Raw genomic sequence first — 19830 nt, 5'->3', positions numbered from 1 at the left:
TCCCAACTGAACTGTTTCCTAAATAGCATTAAGAAAGAATAAACTGTTTTGCAAGCAGTAGCAGAGAGAGCCCGTTACCCCACAGACAGATAAACTTTTTTGCAAGCAGTAGCAGAGAGAGCCCGTTACCCCACAGACAGTTGGACTTCACCTTAGGAGTGGGGATGTTTGTGAAGGTAAAGTGGGGCGGAGGGCAGTGTGTGTGGGCGGAGGGTGTCTCCCGCAAAGGACTGCTGCTGCTGCTAAGTCGCTTCAGTCGTGTCCGACTCTGTGCGACCCCATAGGTGGCAGCCCACCAGGCTCCCCCGTCCCTGGGATTCTCCAGCAAGAACACTGGAGTGGGTTGCCATTTCCTTCTCCAGTGCAGGAAAGTGAAAAGTGAAAGCGAAGTCGCTCAGTCGTGTCCGACTCTTAGCGACCCCATGGACTGCAGCCCACCAGGCTCCTCTGTCCATGGGATTTTCCAGGCAAGAGTACTAGAGTGGGGTGCCATTGCCTTCTTTGCCTGCAAAGGACTGTAGTCTTAAAATGTAGCAGTCTCAGCAGCGCCATCCAGAGGCTACCCCAGGATGGGAGTTAAGTTCAGTTCAGTCGATCAGTCATGTCCGACTCTGTGACTCCATGAATCGCAGCACGCCAGGCCTCCCTGTCCATCACCAACTCCTGGAGTTCACTCAGACTCACGTCCATCGAGTCAGTGATGTCATCCAGCCATCTCATCCTCTGTCGTCCCCTTCTCCTCCTGCCCCCAATCCCTCCCAGCATCAGGGTCTTTTCCAATGAATCAACTCTTCGCATGAGGTGGCCCCTTTAGCATCATTCCTTCCAAAGAAATCCCAGGGCTGATCTCCTTCAGAATGGACTGGTTGGATCTCCTTGCAGTCCAAGGGACTCTCAAGAGTCTTCTCCAACACCACAGTTCAAAAGCATCAATTCTTCGGCGCTCAGCCTTCTTCACAGTCCAACTCTCACATCCATACATGACCACTGGAAAAACCACAGCCTTGACTACAGGGACCTTAGCTAGGGGTAATTTGCGCCATGAGGTCTGTCAGAAATCTCTCTTCTGGCAAACACATTCTCCTTCTGGTTACTCTGCACGCTGAGAAGCCCTCTGAGCCTCAGTTACACCTGGGCTTCCCGGGTGGCAACAGGGGTAAAGAACCCGCCTTCCAACGCAGGAGATGTAAGAGATGAGGAGGGTTCTATCCCTGGCTCGGGAAGAACTCTTGGAGGAGGGCATGGCAACCCACTCCAGTATTCTTGCCTGGAGAATCCCGTGGATAGAGGAACCTGGTGGGTTACAGTCCATAGGGTCGCAAAGGGTTGGACATGACTGAAGTAACAGCCTGCATGCGTTCAGACAAACAGGGCTGAGAAGAGGAATCAACAATGATACAGACTGGTCAGCCTTGCAATGATGTCACTTGGCCCATTATTAATTAGTTGCAAAAATCATAAAGAGCATCTCACATCATCGTAGAGCATCTCAAACCTCTGCACACAAATGCGGGCCCACAGCCCCCATCGTGGGCCAAAGGCAGGTGGTTTGGGATGGTCCATCTTGAGAATCCTCTCCCATCCACACAGAGGATTTAAGGCATTTTAGTATCATCCTTTGAAAATGCTTCAGTTTTTCAAAACTCACTGACTCATCGCCACGTGTGTGTGAGAAATAGGGCAGGTCTCCTGATGCCTGTGAATCACTGCAATGCCTCAGGCTTGGCCCTGGGCCTCTGGGCTGGTCCCTGAAGTGCCCATGTGAGCTTTCTAAAATGAACCCTGACCAGGCACTTCAGCGCCTCCGTGGCTCCCTGGAGCCTTCAGAACAAGGACTGCTCAGGGGGTCAGCAAGGGTGTTGGGCCCTAGGCCTGCTTCATCAGCCTCTGCCTGCCCCAAACTCCCCCCATGCTGGAACCGTCTGGATGAAGCCCGCCAGTGTCGGAGCTTTGCTGTGTCATTCTCAGGGGCCAGAGCACTCTTCCTTCCTGTGCCCAGCTTCTAAACATTCTTCAAGACGATCTCAAATACTAAGTCCTCAAAAAGGCCTCTTCTGATGCTCCTGAAGAATTCTGCCCAAGGTTGTTGGGGTGCTGTTGGTCCTCATCCTCCTGTGCTCTTTGAGGTCAGGGTCTTTGCTCACTAGAGGGCACGGTACCTGGCATGTGCAGCGGCTTGGTAACTACTCATTGAACAATCCTGGGTGAAAGAGCAGGAGTAAACCTTCAGAGGCCACTGGGTAAAGAGCACTCGTTTGTAAGTCAAGAGATCTGACCAGTAGATTATTCCGAGCTGTCACATTGCTGCTATCGGCAAAGTCATTTCCTTCCCAGACCTCCGTCTTCCTCATCTGTGCTAAGAGGAGCTTGTATTAAATGTCTCTCCCCTCTTGGGCTCTGACCATTCCCTTAAAAGAGTAAAAGGACACTAACTGTCAGGGCTAAGGAGGGTGATGGGGTGCTTCCACGCACGACTGGGAGGGTGAACGCTTTAAAAATGTGGCTCCCCAGGTATGCAGCGATTTTACTTTCAGGACTTTTTACCTAAGGAAATAATTGAAGAGGTGACTGGAGATTTACATGGATCATGATTCTAGTACTGCTTCTAACAGTGAAAATAGGAAATGACCCAAGTATCTTAACAAGAGAGGATTAGTGAATAAGACATAGCATCTTATACAAAATATTACGCAGACATAAAAGAATGAAATAAATCTGTTTATTGACACAGATGTCCAGGCTAAATTAAGTATTGAAAGTCAGATTATAAAATAATATTTAAAGTGTGTTCTTTTTTTTTGATCATGCCTTGCATCTTGCAGAATCTTAGTTCCCTGACCCGGGGTTGAACCCAGGGCACGGCAGTGAAAATGCCAAGTGCTAACCGCTGGACCGTTAGGGATAAGTATGTTCTTATCACTGTTTGAAATACATATCGGACTTCCCTGTGGTCCAGTGGTTAAGAATCCACCTGCCAATGCAGGAGACATGGGCTCCACCCCTGGTTTGGGAAGATTTCACCTGCCAAGGGGCAACAAAGCCCCAAAGCCACGATTACTAAGCCTGAGCTCTGGAGCCTGTGTTCCACAAGTACTAAGCCTGCGTGCTGCAACTACTGAGGCCTGCACGCCTAGAACCCATGCTCTACAACAAGAGAAGCCGCTGCAATGAGAAGCCTGTGCAACGCAACTGGAGAGTAGCCCCTGTTTGCCGCAAGCAGAGAAAGCCCACAAGCAGCCACAAAGACCCAGTGCAGCCAAAATGAAATAACAAATAAACAAAATACACATTATATCTACATCTACATATCAAATTATGAAATGGGATGATTCGTCAGTGATAGGAATATGGGAAATTATTTTCCTTCTTGTTTCTTATTTATGGGAAAGATGACAAAGCTGGAAAGAAAAAAATTACCCTAATCTCACCTGTTTGTAAATAGTGTATTTATTTATTCTATAACATTTCATGAATGGAAATACATTACAGGATTTTTTTAAAAAGTATTTTTCAAAAGCCTATAAAATTCTAGAACCTGACTCACAAAGAGCCACCTGTCCAAGTTCACACATAGCAAGCCCTGGAAGAACAAGGCTGGAAGAACTTCCTGGCAAGTGGGAAGGAACACCGGGAAGATGTCGCTGTCTCTTGTTCCTTGGCCAAGAGGTGGTCTGGGGATAGATGGCAAGAGTGAGTGCAGGAGGGTGTCTGGAGGTAGGACGTGTGGGTAGACCAAACAGGACATGGGGGCCATGGTTGGCATGTGCCCAGCCTGACGAGGGCACAGGAAGGCAGATGAACACCGTCATGAGTTGTAGGGCACCTTTCCCACCGGCACTCCCTTTTGCCAGCCTTCCTCTGGGTCTGGGCTGCGTCACCCAGCTGACCACTAACCACAGCCAGCTCTGTTCTCTCCTGGTTCCTGAAATCTGGGAGCAGATGGAGGGGGTGTTGGAGGTAGTCCCCTACCAAGAGCCAAGAGGAAAGGCGATGAGGAGAGGGATAGAGGAAGTTACCTTGGTCCTCAGCCCGTAGCCCCCATGTTCCTCTTTCCTGTAAAGCTCAACGATCTCCAGTCAGATTTCCTGTCCTCTTAGCCTGCTCCAAGAATGAGGAGCTGCCCATCACGGTTGGCCCCAGGGGCCTGGTTACTGTTGAGCGTGGGGGAACGGTGTCTGGAGGCAGATCGGGCCATCATCACTCCAATGTCTGTTTCCCATTATTCCCTGGGCTGTTGGTTCCTAACTTTCATCCCTTGCAAAGGAAACCTGGATACTCAGTTGAACCAGAATTTTGGAGAGGGGGGATAAAATTTTAAACGCTTTGGGGACAGCACTGGTCTAGCACACATGGGGAGCTGAGATTCTCCGGAGGAGTGCCAAGGTCACGGGCTGGAGATGGTTTTGGTCCCTCCTCCACTGCCTGTTTCTCCCATGCGAGGGGGCTCTTTCTGTGCTCCCTGGGCCCAGTGGGGGAGGAGAGAGACTTGAGTCTCCAGGGGCGGGACCCACCTGCCTCAGCCCTCCCCCAGCCTGGAGAACATAAAAGCCCAGGTTCAGCTAAGAGGGGATGCCAATGCCAGGTGGAGCCCTGAAACTTCAGAGGTAGGGTCCTAGACTCTGTCTGTAGGCAGAACCCACTGCAGGGGCACTGGGTGAGAAGGAGGGGGCCTGGGAGGAGGTGGCTGTGGGGTGCTCGTCTCCCCAATGCACTGTGGGCTTTGCACACTTCGCAGGCACGGGGTCTTGTTGCAGAGATGAAGCTGCTCCTGGGCCCGGTGGGCCTCCTGGCAGTTCTGATCATGCTCCAGCCCTCGGAGGGTGCCCCTCCAGGTAACAGTTCAAAAGAAGGGAAAAGGTGGCGTGTTAAGGGTAGTTCTGAGTCCCCGGGATTCCTTTCCTCCTTGTAAGCCACCCGGGTTCTGGGGTTTGATGGGGACTCTGGGTCCATTCCTGACCTCCTGACCTCTGTTCTGGGCAGCTGTCCCGGGGGAAGTGGAGACCTCAGTGGTGTTGACCTGCATGGAGGAAGCCAAGCGGCTAGTGGATAAAGCCTACAAGGAGCGGCGGGAAAGGTGGGGCTTCTGAGTGAGGCCGTCCCCAGCATTTCAGAGAAGGAACAGGCAGCAGGGAACGTGCGGCTGGAGGCTGGAGGGGGGGCCCTCTGCCGGGCGGTCTTTCTGTCTTTGGGTGTGAAAACATCTTCAAGACCATGCCTCCCACTTGTCTTTGGACTCCCAGGTCCAAACCTTTGGTGTTTACAAAGACAAACCTGCTTCCGGGCTCTGGGTCCTTCGAGCCCACAGCTCTGGGCTGGGGCCCTGCTGAGTGTCTCCCCCTCCTTCCTCTGGGCTCACCCCTCCTTCCCTCAACCAGCGTCAAGCAGCGGCTTCGCAGCGGCTCGGCCAGCCCCATGGAACTCCTGTCCTACTTCAAGCAGCCAGTGGCGGCCACCAGGACCGCTGTGAGGGCGGCTGACTACCTGCACGTGGCCCTCAGCCTGCTGGAGAGGAAGCTGAGGGCCCTGTGGCCAGGCCGCTTCAATGTCACAGGTACAGTCCCCGCTACTGTTCCAGTGCCTCACTCAATATCTGTGGGTCTCCCAATCCCTCCTTCCGGGGGGTATCCTAGCATCCCCCCCGCTATGTCCTCAGTCCACATCCCCCAAGCAAGTCTCCCCAGCAGTGGGTAGAAAACAGGGGCTCAGCTCCCACTTGCCTCCTACTTTGCCCGGTCCACAGACGTGCTGACCCCGGCCCAGCTGAACCTGCTGTCCAAGACCAGCGGCTGCGCCCACCAGGACCTGGGGGTGAGCTGCCCAGAGAAGGACAAGTACCGAACCATCACCGGGATGTGCAACAACAGGTGCGGCCGCTGGGGGCCGACCCTCGATGCGCGGGCGGTGGCTGGAGGCTGGGGACTCTACCAAGGGGTGTCAGCGCCGTGTTCTCGCCCCTGCAGGCGCAGCCCCACGCTGGGGGCTTCCAACCGCGCCTTTGCACGCTGGCTGCCGGCGGAGTACGAGGACGGCTTCTCGCTGCCCTTCGGCTGGACCCCCGGGGTCAAGCGCAGCGGCTTCCCAGTGCCCCTGGTGAGCCCCGGCCGGGCGGAGAGGGAGCAGCCCGGCCAAGACCGCGGCCCCTGACGCCCGGTGTCCCACAGGCTCGCGCCGTGTCCAATGAGATCGTGCGCTTCCCCACGGAGAAGCTGACTCCGGACCAGGAGCGCTCACTCATGTTCATGCAGTGGGGCCAGCTGCTCGACCACGACCTCGACTTCACCCCCGAGCCGGCCGCCCGCGCCTCCTTCCTCACCGGCATCAACTGTGAGACCAGCTGCCTGCAGCAGCCGCCGTGCTTCCCGCTCAAGGTGCTTGCTCCCGGCCTCGCCCTGCAGCCCGCCGGGTCGGGGGCGGGGGCACCGTTCCTCGAAGAGGCCACCTCCCTTCCTGCCCAGCGTTTCTTCTCCGGGCCCCAGCAAGCCTGCCCTGACCGCTCCCCACGCCTCCACCACCCAGCATCTGCCACCCTCTCTGTGCTGACGACCTTCCCACTGCCCCTCAGACTTCTGTGTGCAAGCGCCGGGGGGCTCAGTCGTCTTCCCTCCCCACTCGGGGGCCCCCACCCCCAGCGCGCATCACACACAGCCTGGTAGTGGGGTTGGAGCGGGGGTGAGAGTGGACACGTGCAGAGTAGGTAGCAGGGGAAAGAAGGAAGGAAGGAGGGTCCCAGAGAGAGGCGGACAGAGGCAGATCGGGCACGGAGGGAGAGACAGAGAAAGAGGGGGAAGGGAAAGAAGAGAGGCCGCCGGAGAGGACAGGGAGCGAGCCAGGGACCCGAGCAGAGAGGAACAGAGTCAGAGGAGGGGAGAGAAGGGAGGTTGAGGGGGAGGGTCGGAGGACCGGCCAGCGCACCTCCAGGGGGCCCAGGTCCTCCATGCCAGCCCTCCAGTCACCGCCCCTCCTGCTCAGAGGCGCTCTGCCGGTGGGACCTTAGGCTCATCCCTCGGGGGCCTTGAGAAACCTTCCTGTCAGCTGAGGGGCCCCGAGGGGCTCTGTTTACCGTCTGGGTTGCCCGCTCTGGTCCTCGGTTCTAGACGGCTTCCCTGGCGGGAATTCAGGGCCTAAAACGGCAGGTGGACCAGGGCGAGCCCCTCCTGACCTCTGTCCCTGGCCGCGGCGAGCCCGCGGGGCCTCTCTCTGCACCTCAGATCCCGCCCAATGACCCCCGCATCAAGAACCAGCAGGACTGCATCCCTTTCTTCCGCTCCTCCCCTGCCTGCACCCACAGCAACATCACCATCCGCAACCAGATCAACGCGCTCACCTCCTTCGTGGACGCCAGCATGGTCTACGGCAGCGAGGACCCCTTGGCCATGAGGCTGCGCAACCTGACCAACCAGCTGGGGCTGCTGGCCGTCAACACTCGCTTCCAGGACAACGGCCGGGCCCTGCTGCCCTTCGACAACCTGCACGATGACCCCTGCCTCCTCACCAACCGCTCGGCGAACATTCCCTGTTTCCTGGCAGGTCAGTCCTGGGCAGGGACCTGGACTGATGCAGGGCGCCCCCTACTGGAGCCATGGCGAGCCTATTGCAGAGCCCCTTGGGTTAGCATTGAGAGAGACTGCCCTCACCAACTTACAGGATGTGAATCGAGTTGCCTTGGTAACAAGTTGGATGGAGCCGGAAAGGCAAAACAGAAAGAAACCCCCAAAACGATAAGAACAAAACCCCCAAATTTAAGAAGGAGACTCAGGGATGGCCAAGGCGCCTGGCTCCATCCATCTAGCCCTTTCTCTGTTGCTCCCTTTCCATCTGGGCTCTGCCAGAGGGGAAAGCTGAATCCTCCAGGGACAGGAAACCAAAGAGAGAGCAGCATGACGCCCTCAACGCTCTAGAACAACAGTATCCAATATGGCAGACACTAGGCACACGTGGCTATTTTCATTTACATGTAATTTAGCTTAAATTAAAAACAAGCTTGCTCCACTGTGCCAGCTACCTTTCAAATGCTCATTTCAAGTGTTCAGTAGCCCCATAGGCTAATGGCTTCTATACAGGACAGCTCAAATGTAGAACGTTTTCATCAGTGCAGAATTTCTGTGGGACAGAGCTGCTCCAGAACATCGCCACCTACCCACCTTCCCACCTTGATTTCCTGTAACAAAAGAGGGTGGGACTTTCGATTTAGACAACGGGCAGTCCTGGGGATAAAGTTGGGGCAGTGATGGTGGCCATGCCCAGAAATTTTGCTTGATACAGTGTTTTTGACTATGAACCCAACAGTGAGTCTGGCCCTTCTCTCTGGCCTCTCAGCCTCTCCTCATGATGGCTCTGCTGGCTGGGCCCTGGGGAAGAGAATCAAGGTCAGCCCCACTGTGGACTTTTCTGGGCTAGAGGAGAAGGAGCAGCTGTCCTCCGCCTCCACATGGTGTTGAGTCACGTGTCCCCGGCCCAGATGGTCTTGACCTCTTGTCAAGTAATGAGAAGGAAAGGCTACTCTCAGGGAATTTCCTTGCCACCGACTTTTAGAGCTGGGGAGGACGGAACCCAGTGTCTTGCAGAAATGGGCCTGGTCCTGATCCTCCAGAGCAGGGTTAGGGGAGGACTAGAAGGATCAGAGGGTCACTCTTGGTTCTTTTGAACAGTCTCAGGTGTGGCCTTCAAACATCCTGTGCCCTGACTCCCTCTCCCAAGCAGGTTGCAGAGTTAGCATGTAGTAAGGTGGGCATGGCAGCTCTGAGCAGGTGGTAGTGGCTTTCTAGAGTCCTGTGGTAAGAAGGATTCTGAGGTTGCATCCAATTTCTTTTTTTATATTAATTTTTAATTTTTATATTTGGCTACGCTGGGTCTTCAGTGCCTCACTGCTATGTGCAGGCTTTCTCTAGTGGCAAGTGGAAACTACTCTCGTCACAGTGTGTCGGCTTCTCACTGTGGTGGCTTCTTTTGTTGCGAAGCACAGGCTCTAGGGCACGCAGACTTCAGTAGTTGTGGCACACGGGCTTAGTTGCTCCATGGCACGTGGGATCTTCCCAGACCGGGGATCACACCCAAGTCCCCTGCATTGGCAGGCAGATTCTTAACCACTGGACCACCAGGGAAGTCTGCATCTAATTTTATCAGGAGTAAAGGCTGTGATCATTTGCTGTGTCTGACATGGGCAGGAAAACAGGGAGAGCCAACATGCATGCTACTTTTTTGGCCTTCCCTGAATCAAGAAAATGTCAATCAAGCAGTGCTCATGGATCTCCTGTTTTGTCCCAGGCAGTGTGTTAAACGCCATGTGTTTCTGTGTATGTTGGGTGGGAGGGTCAGATACAAAAAGGCACGATCCATGGTCCTTGTCCTCCAGGCGCCAGCAGTCTCAGGTATGGGAAGGTGGCAAGTCTTGTGTCAGATCTGATGCTTAGTAAATGAGCATCCCCGGCCAGCACTGAAGAGCTGCTAAGGATGACCAGGGAATCAAGGGAGGCCTCCTAGATGGGGTGCAGACTGAGCATGGCGTGAAAAGTTGAGTGGCGATAAACAGCATTTGAGGCCTTGGCCCCAGAGGGAGTTTCAGTGGAGCAAGTCCTTTCCGGGAGGGAGGTCTTAAGAATGACAGTAGCTTTTGCTTCCCCAAGGGGACTCCCGTGCAAGTGAGATGCCTGAGCTCACCTCCATGCACACACTCTTTGTGAGGGAGCACAACCGGCTGGCCACAGAGCTCAAGCGCCTGAACGCCCGCTGGGACGGAGAGAGGCTCTATCAGGAAGCCCGAAAGATCGTGGGAGCCATGGTCCAGGTAGGCAGTCCTGGGTATCTGTGATGCCAGAGGTCGGCAGACTTGGGATGCCAAAGTTCCTCTGCTGCATCTTAGCTGTGCAAATTAACCCTTATGAGCTATTTGAAAACACCTGGCAGATACTAAGTGCCTGGCGAGGGTCACTTGCCTTTCATCCCCTCTTTCCCAGGCTTGCTCTCCTTTCGACTTTCCTGTCTACCAGGAATGATACTGACAGGTTTAAACAGGTGGATCTAAAATGCTTGGTGCCCAGTGAAAGTGGAATTTGCTTAGTCGTGTCCGATTCTTTGCGACCCCATGGACTATACAGTCCGTGGAATTCTCCAGGCCAGAATACTGGAGTGGGTAACCTTTCCCTTCTCCAGGGGATCGTCCCAACCCAGGGATCAAACCTAGGTTTCCTGCATTGCAGGCGGATTCTTTAGCAGCTGAGCCACCAGGCGTACAGTAGGTGTTCAGTAAATTCTTCTTCTTTCCTTCATCACATTGACACTCTTGGCTCCTTTACACACCCCTCTTTTTTACGGCTGTATCCCAGCTCACCTACTCTTCTTATCCTCGCTTAAAGGGGTGTGCTCCCGATTTGGGGGAAAATATTTAAATGCTTTATTTATTTCTTGGCTGCGCTATTTAGCTTTTGGGATCTTAGTCCCCCAACCAGGGATTGAACCTGTACCCCCTGCAGTGGAAACGCCAAGTCCAAATCACTGGACTGCCAGGGGATTTCCTTTCTCCCGTTTTGACACTCCAGCATCCCCATCCTCTCCCAGGTCATGAACATGCACTCGAGCACACACCACACACACACACACACGGCCTGTTAATACTCAGCTTTGAAGTGGAGAGAGTTGCTGGTGCTGAGGGTGACCAGGGTGACCAGTTTTCCATTGGCACTAAGAACTTAAATGAGATTTGTTTAACTCTGAGAGGAGATTCCAGAGTCTAGAATCTAGAGCGTGTCTGTTCCCTCTCCTCTCTTTTCACTGCGAGAAATCACCTAGGGTGGCCCTTTTCCATTTTGCCTCCCCTCTAGTGAACCCTACTGTGAGCCAGGTACTTTGTTGCCTACTGAGTAATTTCAAGAGAAATGAGATCCAACCCTTGCCCTCAAGGAGTATGCTAGTTAAGAGAAATGCTGCTGCTGCTGCTGCTAAATCGCTTCAGTTGTCTCCGACTCCTAGCCACCCCATGGACTGCAGCCCACAAGGCTCTTGCGTCCATGGGATTCTCCAGGCAAGAGTACTGGAGTGGGGTGCCATTGCCTTCTCCCTATAAGAGAAATGAGACAGGAATAACTCAAGGGCAAGGGAGCTATGAAAGGACTCACAAAACCTTTTATTATTTAATCCTCTAAGGCGGAGTGCAGTGTAATTACCTGTAATTTACATTTGAGGAACTGGGGCTCAGAGAGGTTAATAACTGGCCTAAGGTCACACAGCAGGCAAGCATTCGAGCCCTGTTCATGCCACTTGGTCCCACTCTGTGGGACCCAGGTCCAGTACTGTGGAAGGCAAATCCTTGGCCTTAGGCGAGGGAGGGATCCGTCCGAGTCAGGAGCAGGTGAAGAATCCGCAGGGAGGGGTGAGTGGAGAGGCCACTCTGAGTGACTTTCCTTTAGATCATCACTTACCGGGATTACCTGCCCCTGGTGCTGGGGCGGGAGGCCATGCGGAAGTACCTGCCCCGGTACCGCTGCTACAACGACTCGGTGGACCCGCGCATCGCCAACGTCTTCACCAACGCCTTCCGCTACGGCCACACCCTCATCCAACCCTTCATGTTCCGCCTGAACAGTCGATACCAACCTATGCAGCCCAACCCCCGCGTGCCGCTCAGCAGGGTCTTTTTTGCCAGCTGGAGGGTTGTGCTCGAAGGTGAGCAAGACCCTGTCCGGGAGTGAGGGAGTGAACTGGCAGCCGAAGGCGGGGTGGGCGTGGACTTGGTCACAGGGAGCTAGGGCGGAATAAATTGTCTTTCCTTCCGTCTTCGGGGCATCTGATTTCCGGCCTGGTTCGCTTGACTCTGCTTGCACATCCAACAGCAGAGAGTGGGGTGAGACAGCTTCTAGGGAGCCGGCTCCTTCCTGTGCATTGGGATCCTCAGGGACCCAGGAGGGCTGGGAGCATCTGAGCCTGACGAGTTTGAATGGCTTTATCCCCGAGGCCGCAGAGCCTCAGTCAGGATCTGCCCACCCGGGGACCTTGGCGCCAGGAGCCACACGTGCTCAGCGCTCTTCGCCACTGCCCCCGGGTCTGGCTCGCTGCGGTCTGAGCTCCGATACCGAGCTGGACCCTTCCCCCGGCGTGCTCCTCTTGCTCCAGGTGGCATCGACCCCATCCTGCGGGGCCTCATGGCCACCCCTGCGAAGCTGAACCGCCAGAACCAGATCGCGGTGGACGAGATCCGGGAGCGGCTGTTTGAGCAGGTCATGAGGATCGGGCTGGACCTGCCCGCGCTCAACATGCAGCGCAGCCGCGACCACGGCCTTCCTGGTGAGGGGGCTGCCCTGGCCTCCCGGGCCCACCCACCTCCCAGTCCAGTGCCTGTCCTCTCCAGTGCCCCCAGCTACCGGGGCACCCCCCCTCCCCCGCTTCCCCCCCAACCGCCAACCCTCAGAACCTTGCTCTTAGGGTTCGGCCTGAGGTCAGGACCCTGGGCCCCTCTGCCCTGTTTCCAGCACCTTCTACCTACTTTGTGTTGCTGGAACCCCCCCAGTTTAGTGCATTGCCATAATAATGAGCCCCTACTGCCCTGAAAACCTACCTCCATCCATTTTTGCTTCATTTTATGTGGATTCTGAGGGGAAGAGATTATTATCACTTCCATGTTACTGATGTGGAGAAAGAAATGGCAACCCACTCCAATATTCTCGCCTGGAGAATCCCATGGACAGAGGAGCCTGGCGGGCTACAGTCCATGGGGTCGCAAGAGTTGGACACAACTTAGGGACTAAACCACCACCATTTTACTGATGAGGAAACTGAGGCTTGGAGAAATTCAGAACCTGCCCGGGTTCTCCAGCCGAGTCAGGGACAGAGCCAGAATGGGAGCCCAGATCAGCCTACCATCCTGCTGATGCCTGTACTGTGGGACAGCTGGTATGGGGCTGATCCTCCCAGACACACTGCGCCCATCACAGGTCTGAGATCTCCACAGGCGCAAGGAGATACTCCTGTTCTTGGACCCAGCGGGAGTGATGACAATTTAGGATTTACCTTAGAGTGGGAAGGGTAGGGGAAGACAGAGAGGCTCCTGGAGAGACCCAGCTGCGCCCAGGCTCCCGGGGAGGCCAGAGGATTCCCTGGGGGATTTGTAGACGGGTAGCAGCCCCTTTGTGCCCTCCTTTCCTGCATGAACCTCTGTATGTGGCCTCACTGTGTTGGGAGGGTGGCCTTTCTGCGACCCACCCACAACCACCCTCCGCTCCTCCCATACAGGGTACAACGCCTGGAGGCGCTTCTGTGGGCTCCCAGAGCCCAACACGGTGGGTGAGCTGGGCACAGTCCTGAGGAACCTGGACCTGGCAAGAAGGCTGATGGCCCTGTACCGCACGCCCAACAACATTGACATCTGGATGGGTGGTGTGGCTGAGCCCTTGAACAAAAATGGCCGCGTGGGCCCACTGCTCGCCTGTCTCATTGGGACCCAGTTCAGGAAGCTCCGTGATGGCGACCGGTGAGGGTGGAGGCCTCGCAGCTCTGGCCCTGCCCCTGACCCTCGGGGGACCCCCGCTTCCTCCTGCTAGAAGGAGTCTGTGGTTTTCCAGTGTGTGCTGGGGAGCCTCAAGGTCGTCACTGATGTACCCTGAAGCTGTTGAGGGTGCAAAAAGGAGGGATCTGTGGTTGTCAAGGAGAGGGACAAGAGAAAATGCTACCCTAGGTCATGCTTCTCCAGGTCCCGGGTGTGGTCACGGGGCCACCAGTCTCCATTAGAAGGTCCCGTCCTTGCTTCCCCCCGGCCACCGCTCCTGTTTTCATTCCACTGTGGGCCTGACCTCTCTCACACTCAGTTCTCACCTGGCCCGAACTGTGCCTTGGGGAAACTCTTAACAAGGTGTCCCTCTCTGGGTGGACAGATGAGACACACTCCCTAGATCCCATCTTCCCACCTGAACATAGCCCTGTCCAGGGCCCAGGGTCTCATGGGAGAGTGGGCCCGTCTGTCATTAGTGATGCCTGGAGGCTGCTGGGGTGGGAGCGGGTTGTGGGGGGCACCTGGGCAGCTGTGAGTGGGGCTCTATTTGTTTGAATCCCCCCTTGGGCTACCCGAGGGCCTGGAGCTCTCCTGTGCTGTGGGGCCGCTGTCCACTGTGGTCCTCTGTCACCCAGGAGCAGCTCCAGACAGTGGGTGTCCTCGCAGCCTAGGAGGGCCTCAGGCACAGTGGCCGTGGGTGTTCCCGTGCAGGTTCTGGTGGCAGAAGAAGGGCGTGTTCAGCAAGCGGCAGCAGCGGGCCCTGGCCAAGATCTCCTTGCCCCGCATCATCTGTGACAACACAGGCATCACTGTCGTGTCCAAGAACAACATCTTCATGTCCAACACATTCCCTCGGGACTTTGTCCGCTGCAGTAGTCTCCCGGCATTGGACTTGGCTCCCTGGAGGGAAAAGAGCTAGAGGCAGGGTAAGGGGGGCAGCGGGCAAGTGACGGCTGGGCATCTCTGGGCTGGCCGGTTGGGCCCACAGAGCTCTCCCTTCTCTAGCTGAGCCCCTCCCTAAAGACACCACTAACAACTGGACATTTGTGTTTGTGTGCGTGCGTGCACAGTGAATCGAAATTGCATTTTGTGTGTGTTACATGTGAACGTGGGTAGTGTTTTGTGTGCTGTGGATACATGAGTGTGTATTTGCTGATACTAGGTGTGTGGAAGGCAGCAGAGTGGATTGGTGAGACGCACAGGCTAAGGAGCCAGACTGCTTGGGTTCAGATCCTGCAGCCTACCAGCTGTGTGACCTTGAACAAGTTCCTCAACCTTGCTCAGCCTGAATTTCCTTTATAAATAACTGCTGTCACGGCTCCTTAGAGGGTCCGTTGCATCCTCTAGTATTGGGTTGATTGAGCACCCATTACCTGCCAGGCAGTGTGGCCCGCATGGGAAACACACAGAAAAAGTCAGACACCATTTCTGCCCTTGTGGAGCTTATACCTTGACTGTGTCCTGTTAACAGAGGTGAAGCAGCAACCCTGGAGGAGTGACGACCCCGGAGGAGTGACGACCCCGGAGGAGTGGCTATTAGAAGTGGGCTGCGCGTGGGTTGAGTTACAGGCCCAGGCTCGCCAGGCTCAGTCCATGGCCCCCCTTTTTCTTCCTTACTCTGTTGTCTTACTTATTCAGAGGAGCTGCTTGGAGAGGAACTTGGCCCTTTTATACCATTCGTTTATATCTGATGATTATGATAATAAAGCACCACAGATGGGGATCTTTGCTCTGTGTCTGCAGTGGGGCTGGACCCTCAGCAAGAGGCTTGCTCTGGGCTCTGAACCTGAACCAGAGTGGTCTGTGTTTCAGGGCCCTTTCCAAGCTGGGGGCCAGGACGTCCAGGCGTTCTCCTTGGGCTGATTCATACACGGAAGGCCATCATCCTTGGACGCCTAGGGGCCAGGCCAAACCGAGCAGATCCTCTTCCCTCACCTTCCCCAGAGAGCGGGAACCGTGGGCACCAAGCCCTTCTGTTGGTGCCCTGCCCCGGGAAGTATTATGCTTGCTACATGCTCGCTCTGCATCGGGCCTGTGCCAAGTGTTGGGAAACAGAGGGCACTCAGGAGAGGAAAGAGCAGGAGGTTGGTGGGAAGGTGGTTCCCTCCCCAGGTGACAAGACACCTGGGGACCCTGTCAGCCAGCCCGGTGGGTCAGAGGCCCCAGGATGGTAGATGCCCAGGAGAGCAGGCGGGTCTGAGGGAGGGGAAGGAGCAGGCTCCCCTGATGAGCGTGCCTGCAACTTGATCCCTCTGTGTGGTGGATTCCCTCCCATTCTCTCCCTTCTTCCCACATTTGGGGAGGGGGGCACCCACAGCTGGGGCCTGAAAGGATGTGAGGCTCAGGTACCCACGGGAGCCCCAGACATTAGCACCTCCCCTAAGAGGGAGAAACCCTGCTCAACCCCCTCTTATGGCTCCCAGGCTTTCCTGTAGAATGGTTGCAGGCCTCCTGCCCCCGTCGTGCCAGTCAGGGGGCCTGGGGGTCCCCACTGGGCTGACCTTACCCAGGAGGGGCTCTGAGAGAGAACTCATGAGTGTGTATTGGGTGGCAAACTAGGAATTTTCTGGAGCTGCCGGTCACAGGCCTCACAGGCTCCCCAGACTAACCTAGAAGAAGAGGGTATTTCCCTAAAGAACTCCTGGGAAAGAAATTAACTTTTTTTTTTTTAACTGCACATCATGGTATGTGGGCATCTTAGTTTCCTGACCAGGGATTGAACCTGTGTCCCCTGAAGGGGAAGTGTGGAGTCCTAATCACTGGACCACCAGGGAATTCCCCCAAATTAGCTCTGGGGGAAATCCAGGCTTGGATCTCTCTGCCTCTGTGGTGATGCCCTGAAAGTTCTCCTGCCACCCCACGGCCATGCCTTCTTTGTGCAGGAGCCCCTTCCCTCCTTTTCTTTGGGAGCGCTTTGAAGCTGAGAGCACAAAACTGGGCCCTCTCACTGCCTAGACTCATGCACGCGACCCCTTTGTGGTGAGACATGTCCGAACTGTAAACCCCGTTGCTCATTTGGCAGTGATTCCAAGGCCTGCCTTCCAGAGGGGAACAAGGTCATCGCCAGCATCTGTAGTCAATCATCAGGTGTTTATTGAGCATTCACTGTGTGCCAAGTACTACGCTGGGGGCCCCAGGACACACTTGGAAGCCGAGCTCAAGAAGTTTACAATCTAGTTCAAGGGGAGGAGAGATACGGGCGTCAAGGCCGCAGCCTCAGCCAAGACTTTTTTGGGGAAAGGATGGGTGACATCTGGCAAGCAAGATCGGAAAGCATTTTGGAGGGTGTAAGTCTTGACAGAAGGGGGGTTTCCGAAGATGGAGAGGATGAGGGTGGAGAGGTGGGATTCAACAGGAAGAGCTGGAGCGGCAAGGAGGCTGCCTTGGGCTTGAGCAAGGTGTGCTTGAGGGGCGTGCAGAGAGACTCGGCTGGGCAGAAGGCCTGGGATAGGGTAGGGAGCCCGAAGGGGCCGGGTCACTGAGTCTACTTGAAATGGCATCGGGGCCAAGGGGAGCTCTACTGCACAGTGTGGGAGGCTGTGGAGCCCGGGCCCCTAATTCTCCCTGGAGGCCCAGGGTGAGAGATCCAGCTTATCAATAGCTGAGCAATCCACAAAGTCATGTGGGTAGTTGTTGGCCTGGAAGGCATGCAGCGGGACCTTCGTGATGTGGGTGTTGTCACAGATGAGGCGCGAGAAGGATACTTTCTGTAGAGAATCCCGCTGCTTCTCAGTGAAGACCCCAGGGTTCTCCCACCAGAACCTACAGAGACACAAGCAGGGTCTCCACACAGCCCAGCTGCTGGCCCCTTCCCACTCTGCCAAAAGGGAAGGGAGGAGGTCCCCGGGAACATGCCGAGGTCTGGCATCGGTCCTGCAGGACGCCCACCCTAATGCCCACCTCTGAGAGGGGCCTCCCCCGCTGCCCTCCCCGCTGAGGTCTCACTCACCTGTCCCCATCACGTATCTGCTGGAATTGCCTCCCTAGGAGGCAGGCCAGGAGAGGCCCCACCCGGCCCCTTTCTACCATGGGCTCGGCGTTGCCTCCGATCCAGATGTCAATGTTGTCGGGGGTCTTGTAGAGATCCAGTAACTTCTTAGCCAGTATCTTGTTCTTCAGCACGGCCTGCAGCCCCTTCAGCGTCTTGGGCTGTGAGAGGCCACAGAAGCCCCTCCAGGAGTTGTACCCTAGGGCAGAGAGGTGGAGGCTGTCTAATGCCCTTTGAGGACATGCCCACTCCAGCTCCATCAGCCCCAGAGAGTCTGCTTCCCCAGCCTCTGGGAACGGGGAGGCAGTGAGCCACTGTTTCACCCTGTGGCACTTGGGCTTCAAGGGAGCTCGCAGGATATGTGGTGCTTACTGTGGGCCCAGGCACTGCTCTAAGCCCTGCACACATATGTAAACTGAAGAACAGAGATGCTAAGTCACTTGTCTAAGGTCACACAGCTAGAATTTGAACGCAGACAGTCTGGCCCTTAAAGTTCTACATTTAGGAAGGTCCAGTAGCCATCGCTTTCTCTCTATTCTCCTTTTCTTAATATTTTCTGGATTTTTAAACTGCTTTCACAAGTCAGTGGTTGATCGCTTTCATTTGAGGAGCCCAGGCATAGTACCAGATATGTTCTCTGGTCTCTGTCTTAGGGAGACTGGAAGATGCCATTTCACAGGTGCGTTTTTAAAACAGGCATCTCCGCCTTCTGTTTTAGAACTGATCAGCTCCTCAGGGCTATAGAGGAGAGTCCCTGGGAACCCCAGAAAGTGGTGAAACATTCCCCAGGCCTGGCTGGACCCTGGGCCCACTCACCAGGCATCCCATGGTCCCGGCAACGCTGTAAATTGATAGCAGCCAGGTCAAAGCCGTGGATTTTGTGAGTGGGCTGGAAAAGCTTGTTGCGCAGCTCACTCGTCACCATTTTATTCTGATTCATCAGTTTGGACTTCTTGGCCAGCAGACCCCGCACCAGGGGGTCAATTCCACCTGCAAGGGAGACCCAGAGGCCATGCTGGGGGTGGGGCAGCTGGGGACATCTTCCATTGCTGGGCACGCCCTCCTCCTGACAGTTTCTCTTTCTCAGCTGAAAGACGGGCCAACTGCCCCTCTGGGGCTGGAACTGGGGAAAGAAGAACACAGCACAGCCCACAGGGTGTGCTGGGGGTTGGAAGCCCATCCACACCACCTGCCATCCTGCGGGGATGTATGAGCATAAGCTTCAGGGTTTCTTCCAAGCTCCAGTTCAGAGAGCTGGCTCCTTCTCCTCCATATGGTCCCACAAGGAACTGTGCACCATGAGAAGAGATGGCAGAAATCTCTAGAAAAATGCCCTGACTTGTCCGGCCTTAAGTAAAAGCCAGTTTCAACACAGCCCAGCTCAGGATAAAGGGGAACAGGGGTCCAATCTTTGGCACTTAATGGAGGTGGAAAGCTGTAGAGAAGAGCAGAAAAGAGCAACTTATTTACTGTGTGTGTGAGTCAGCTGCTCAGTCATGTCTGACTCTTTGTGACCCCATGGACTGTAGCCCACCAGGCTCCTCTGTCCATGGAATTCTCCAGGCAAGAATACTGGAGTGGGTTGCCACTGCCCTTCTCCAGGGGATCTTCCTGACCCAGGGATCAAACCCAGGTCTCCTGCACAGCAGACAGATTCTTTACCATTTGAGCTACCCAGGGAAGCCCTATGTATTTATTAGACACAGGAATTCTTTCTGCAAGGGTCAGGGAAGCCTGAGGGAGGGAAAGGAAGCAGGGAAAACTCGGCATCTTAAAGGACAGTGCAAGAAAGAAAGAATAATAACTAATATTTAGTGATCACCTCCTGTGTGTCAGGAACTACCGTAGGGCGCTTTATATATGTATTTCATTTTTTTTTAACAATCTTCCTATAAAATTAGTTTATTGACCATGTCCAAACAAGCACATACATATTTCATTTTATGTGAATAAAATACAATATTAATGTTTCAAACATAGTTGATACTCAGGAACTAATGGCCAAACTTTTGAAAAACTTAGATTTTAATGTCAATTAATTTCAATCTATTAAATACAACTAAATTGCATAAGTGCACTATTAATTTTCCTAGCATTATGATTTGGTAAACAGATTACTCATAATCTTACAAGTATAATTAAGGCTGTAATGAGTACCGCTGAGTTTACATACACATTTGAACACTCCTTATTATGTCCTATAGGTAAATTTCTAAATATAAAACTGCTTGTCAAAATGTGCTAATTTCCATCTAATACATATTTTCACTGTCTTTTGGACAGACTAACACACAAGGAGTTCCAAATTCTCCATACTTTGCTAATAAATATACCATTAATCTAATAGGTGAAAAAAGTAATTGCT

At 54.6% G+C, this 19830-nt stretch overlaps 2 protein-coding genes across 7 annotated transcripts in view; one reads left to right on the top strand and one right to left on the bottom strand.

Annotated features, from left to right (window-relative positions):
• The first annotated feature begins 4571 nt into the window (after positions 1-4571).
• Positions 4572-15200, top strand: MPO (myeloperoxidase). Of its 2 annotated transcripts, none has more exons than XM_027975362.2 (14): positions 4572-4604; positions 4755-4832; positions 4981-5074; positions 5376-5551; positions 5741-5864; positions 5961-6090; positions 6162-6368; positions 7209-7527; positions 9624-9784; positions 11403-11658; positions 12106-12276; positions 13222-13459; positions 14189-14403; positions 14949-15200. In XM_027975362.2, exons 2-13 carry the CDS (start codon positions 4757-4759, stop codon positions 14394-14396), a joined length of 2160 nt encoding a protein of 719 aa, XP_027831163.1. In that variant the 5' UTR covers positions 4572-4604; positions 4755-4756; the 3' UTR covers positions 14397-14403; positions 14949-15200. The 2 variants fall into 2 exon arrangements, with proteins under 2 accessions (XP_027831163.1, XP_042111204.1); XM_042255270.1 differs by having other exon boundaries at positions 4736-4832.
• Positions 15201-16548: 1348 nt separating this feature from the next.
• LPO (lactoperoxidase) overlaps positions 16549-19830 on the bottom strand; it is a 30087-nt gene continuing 26805 nt past the window's right edge. For 4 of the 5 annotated variants that reach the window (XM_060394700.1, XM_042255214.1, XM_042255217.1 and 1 more), the window contains 3 exons: positions 18282-18455; positions 17427-17664; positions 16549-17239 (listed from right to left, as the gene is read on the bottom strand). In XM_060394700.1, coding sequence (XP_060250683.1) covers positions 17032-17239; positions 17427-17664; positions 18282-18455 — 620 coding nt within the window. In that variant the 3' untranslated portion in view covers positions 16549-17031. 5 annotated transcript variants of the gene reach the window in all.

Source organism: Ovis aries, chromosome 11 (genome assembly GCF_016772045.2).
Source record: "Ovis aries strain OAR_USU_Benz2616 breed Rambouillet chromosome 11, ARS-UI_Ramb_v3.0, whole genome shotgun sequence".
NCBI classification, from domain to species: domain Eukaryota; kingdom Metazoa; phylum Chordata; class Mammalia; order Artiodactyla; family Bovidae; genus Ovis; species Ovis aries.
Note: the sequence above shows the minus strand (reverse complement) of the source record. Positions and strands in the feature narration are given on the sequence as shown.

Coding starts and splice junctions, on each gene's coding strand:
- MPO (XM_027975362.2), top strand. CDS start 4,757: ATGAAGCTGCTCCTGGGCCCGGTGGGCCTCCTGGCAGTTCTGATCATG. Junction 11,659..12,105: donor CTGGAGGGTTGTGCTCGAAG/GTGAGCAAGACC, acceptor CTCTTGCTCCAG/GTGGCATCGACCCCATCCTG. Junction 13,460..14,188: donor AAGCTCCGTGATGGCGACCG/GTGAGGGTGGAG, acceptor GTTCCCGTGCAG/GTTCTGGTGGCAGAAGAAGG.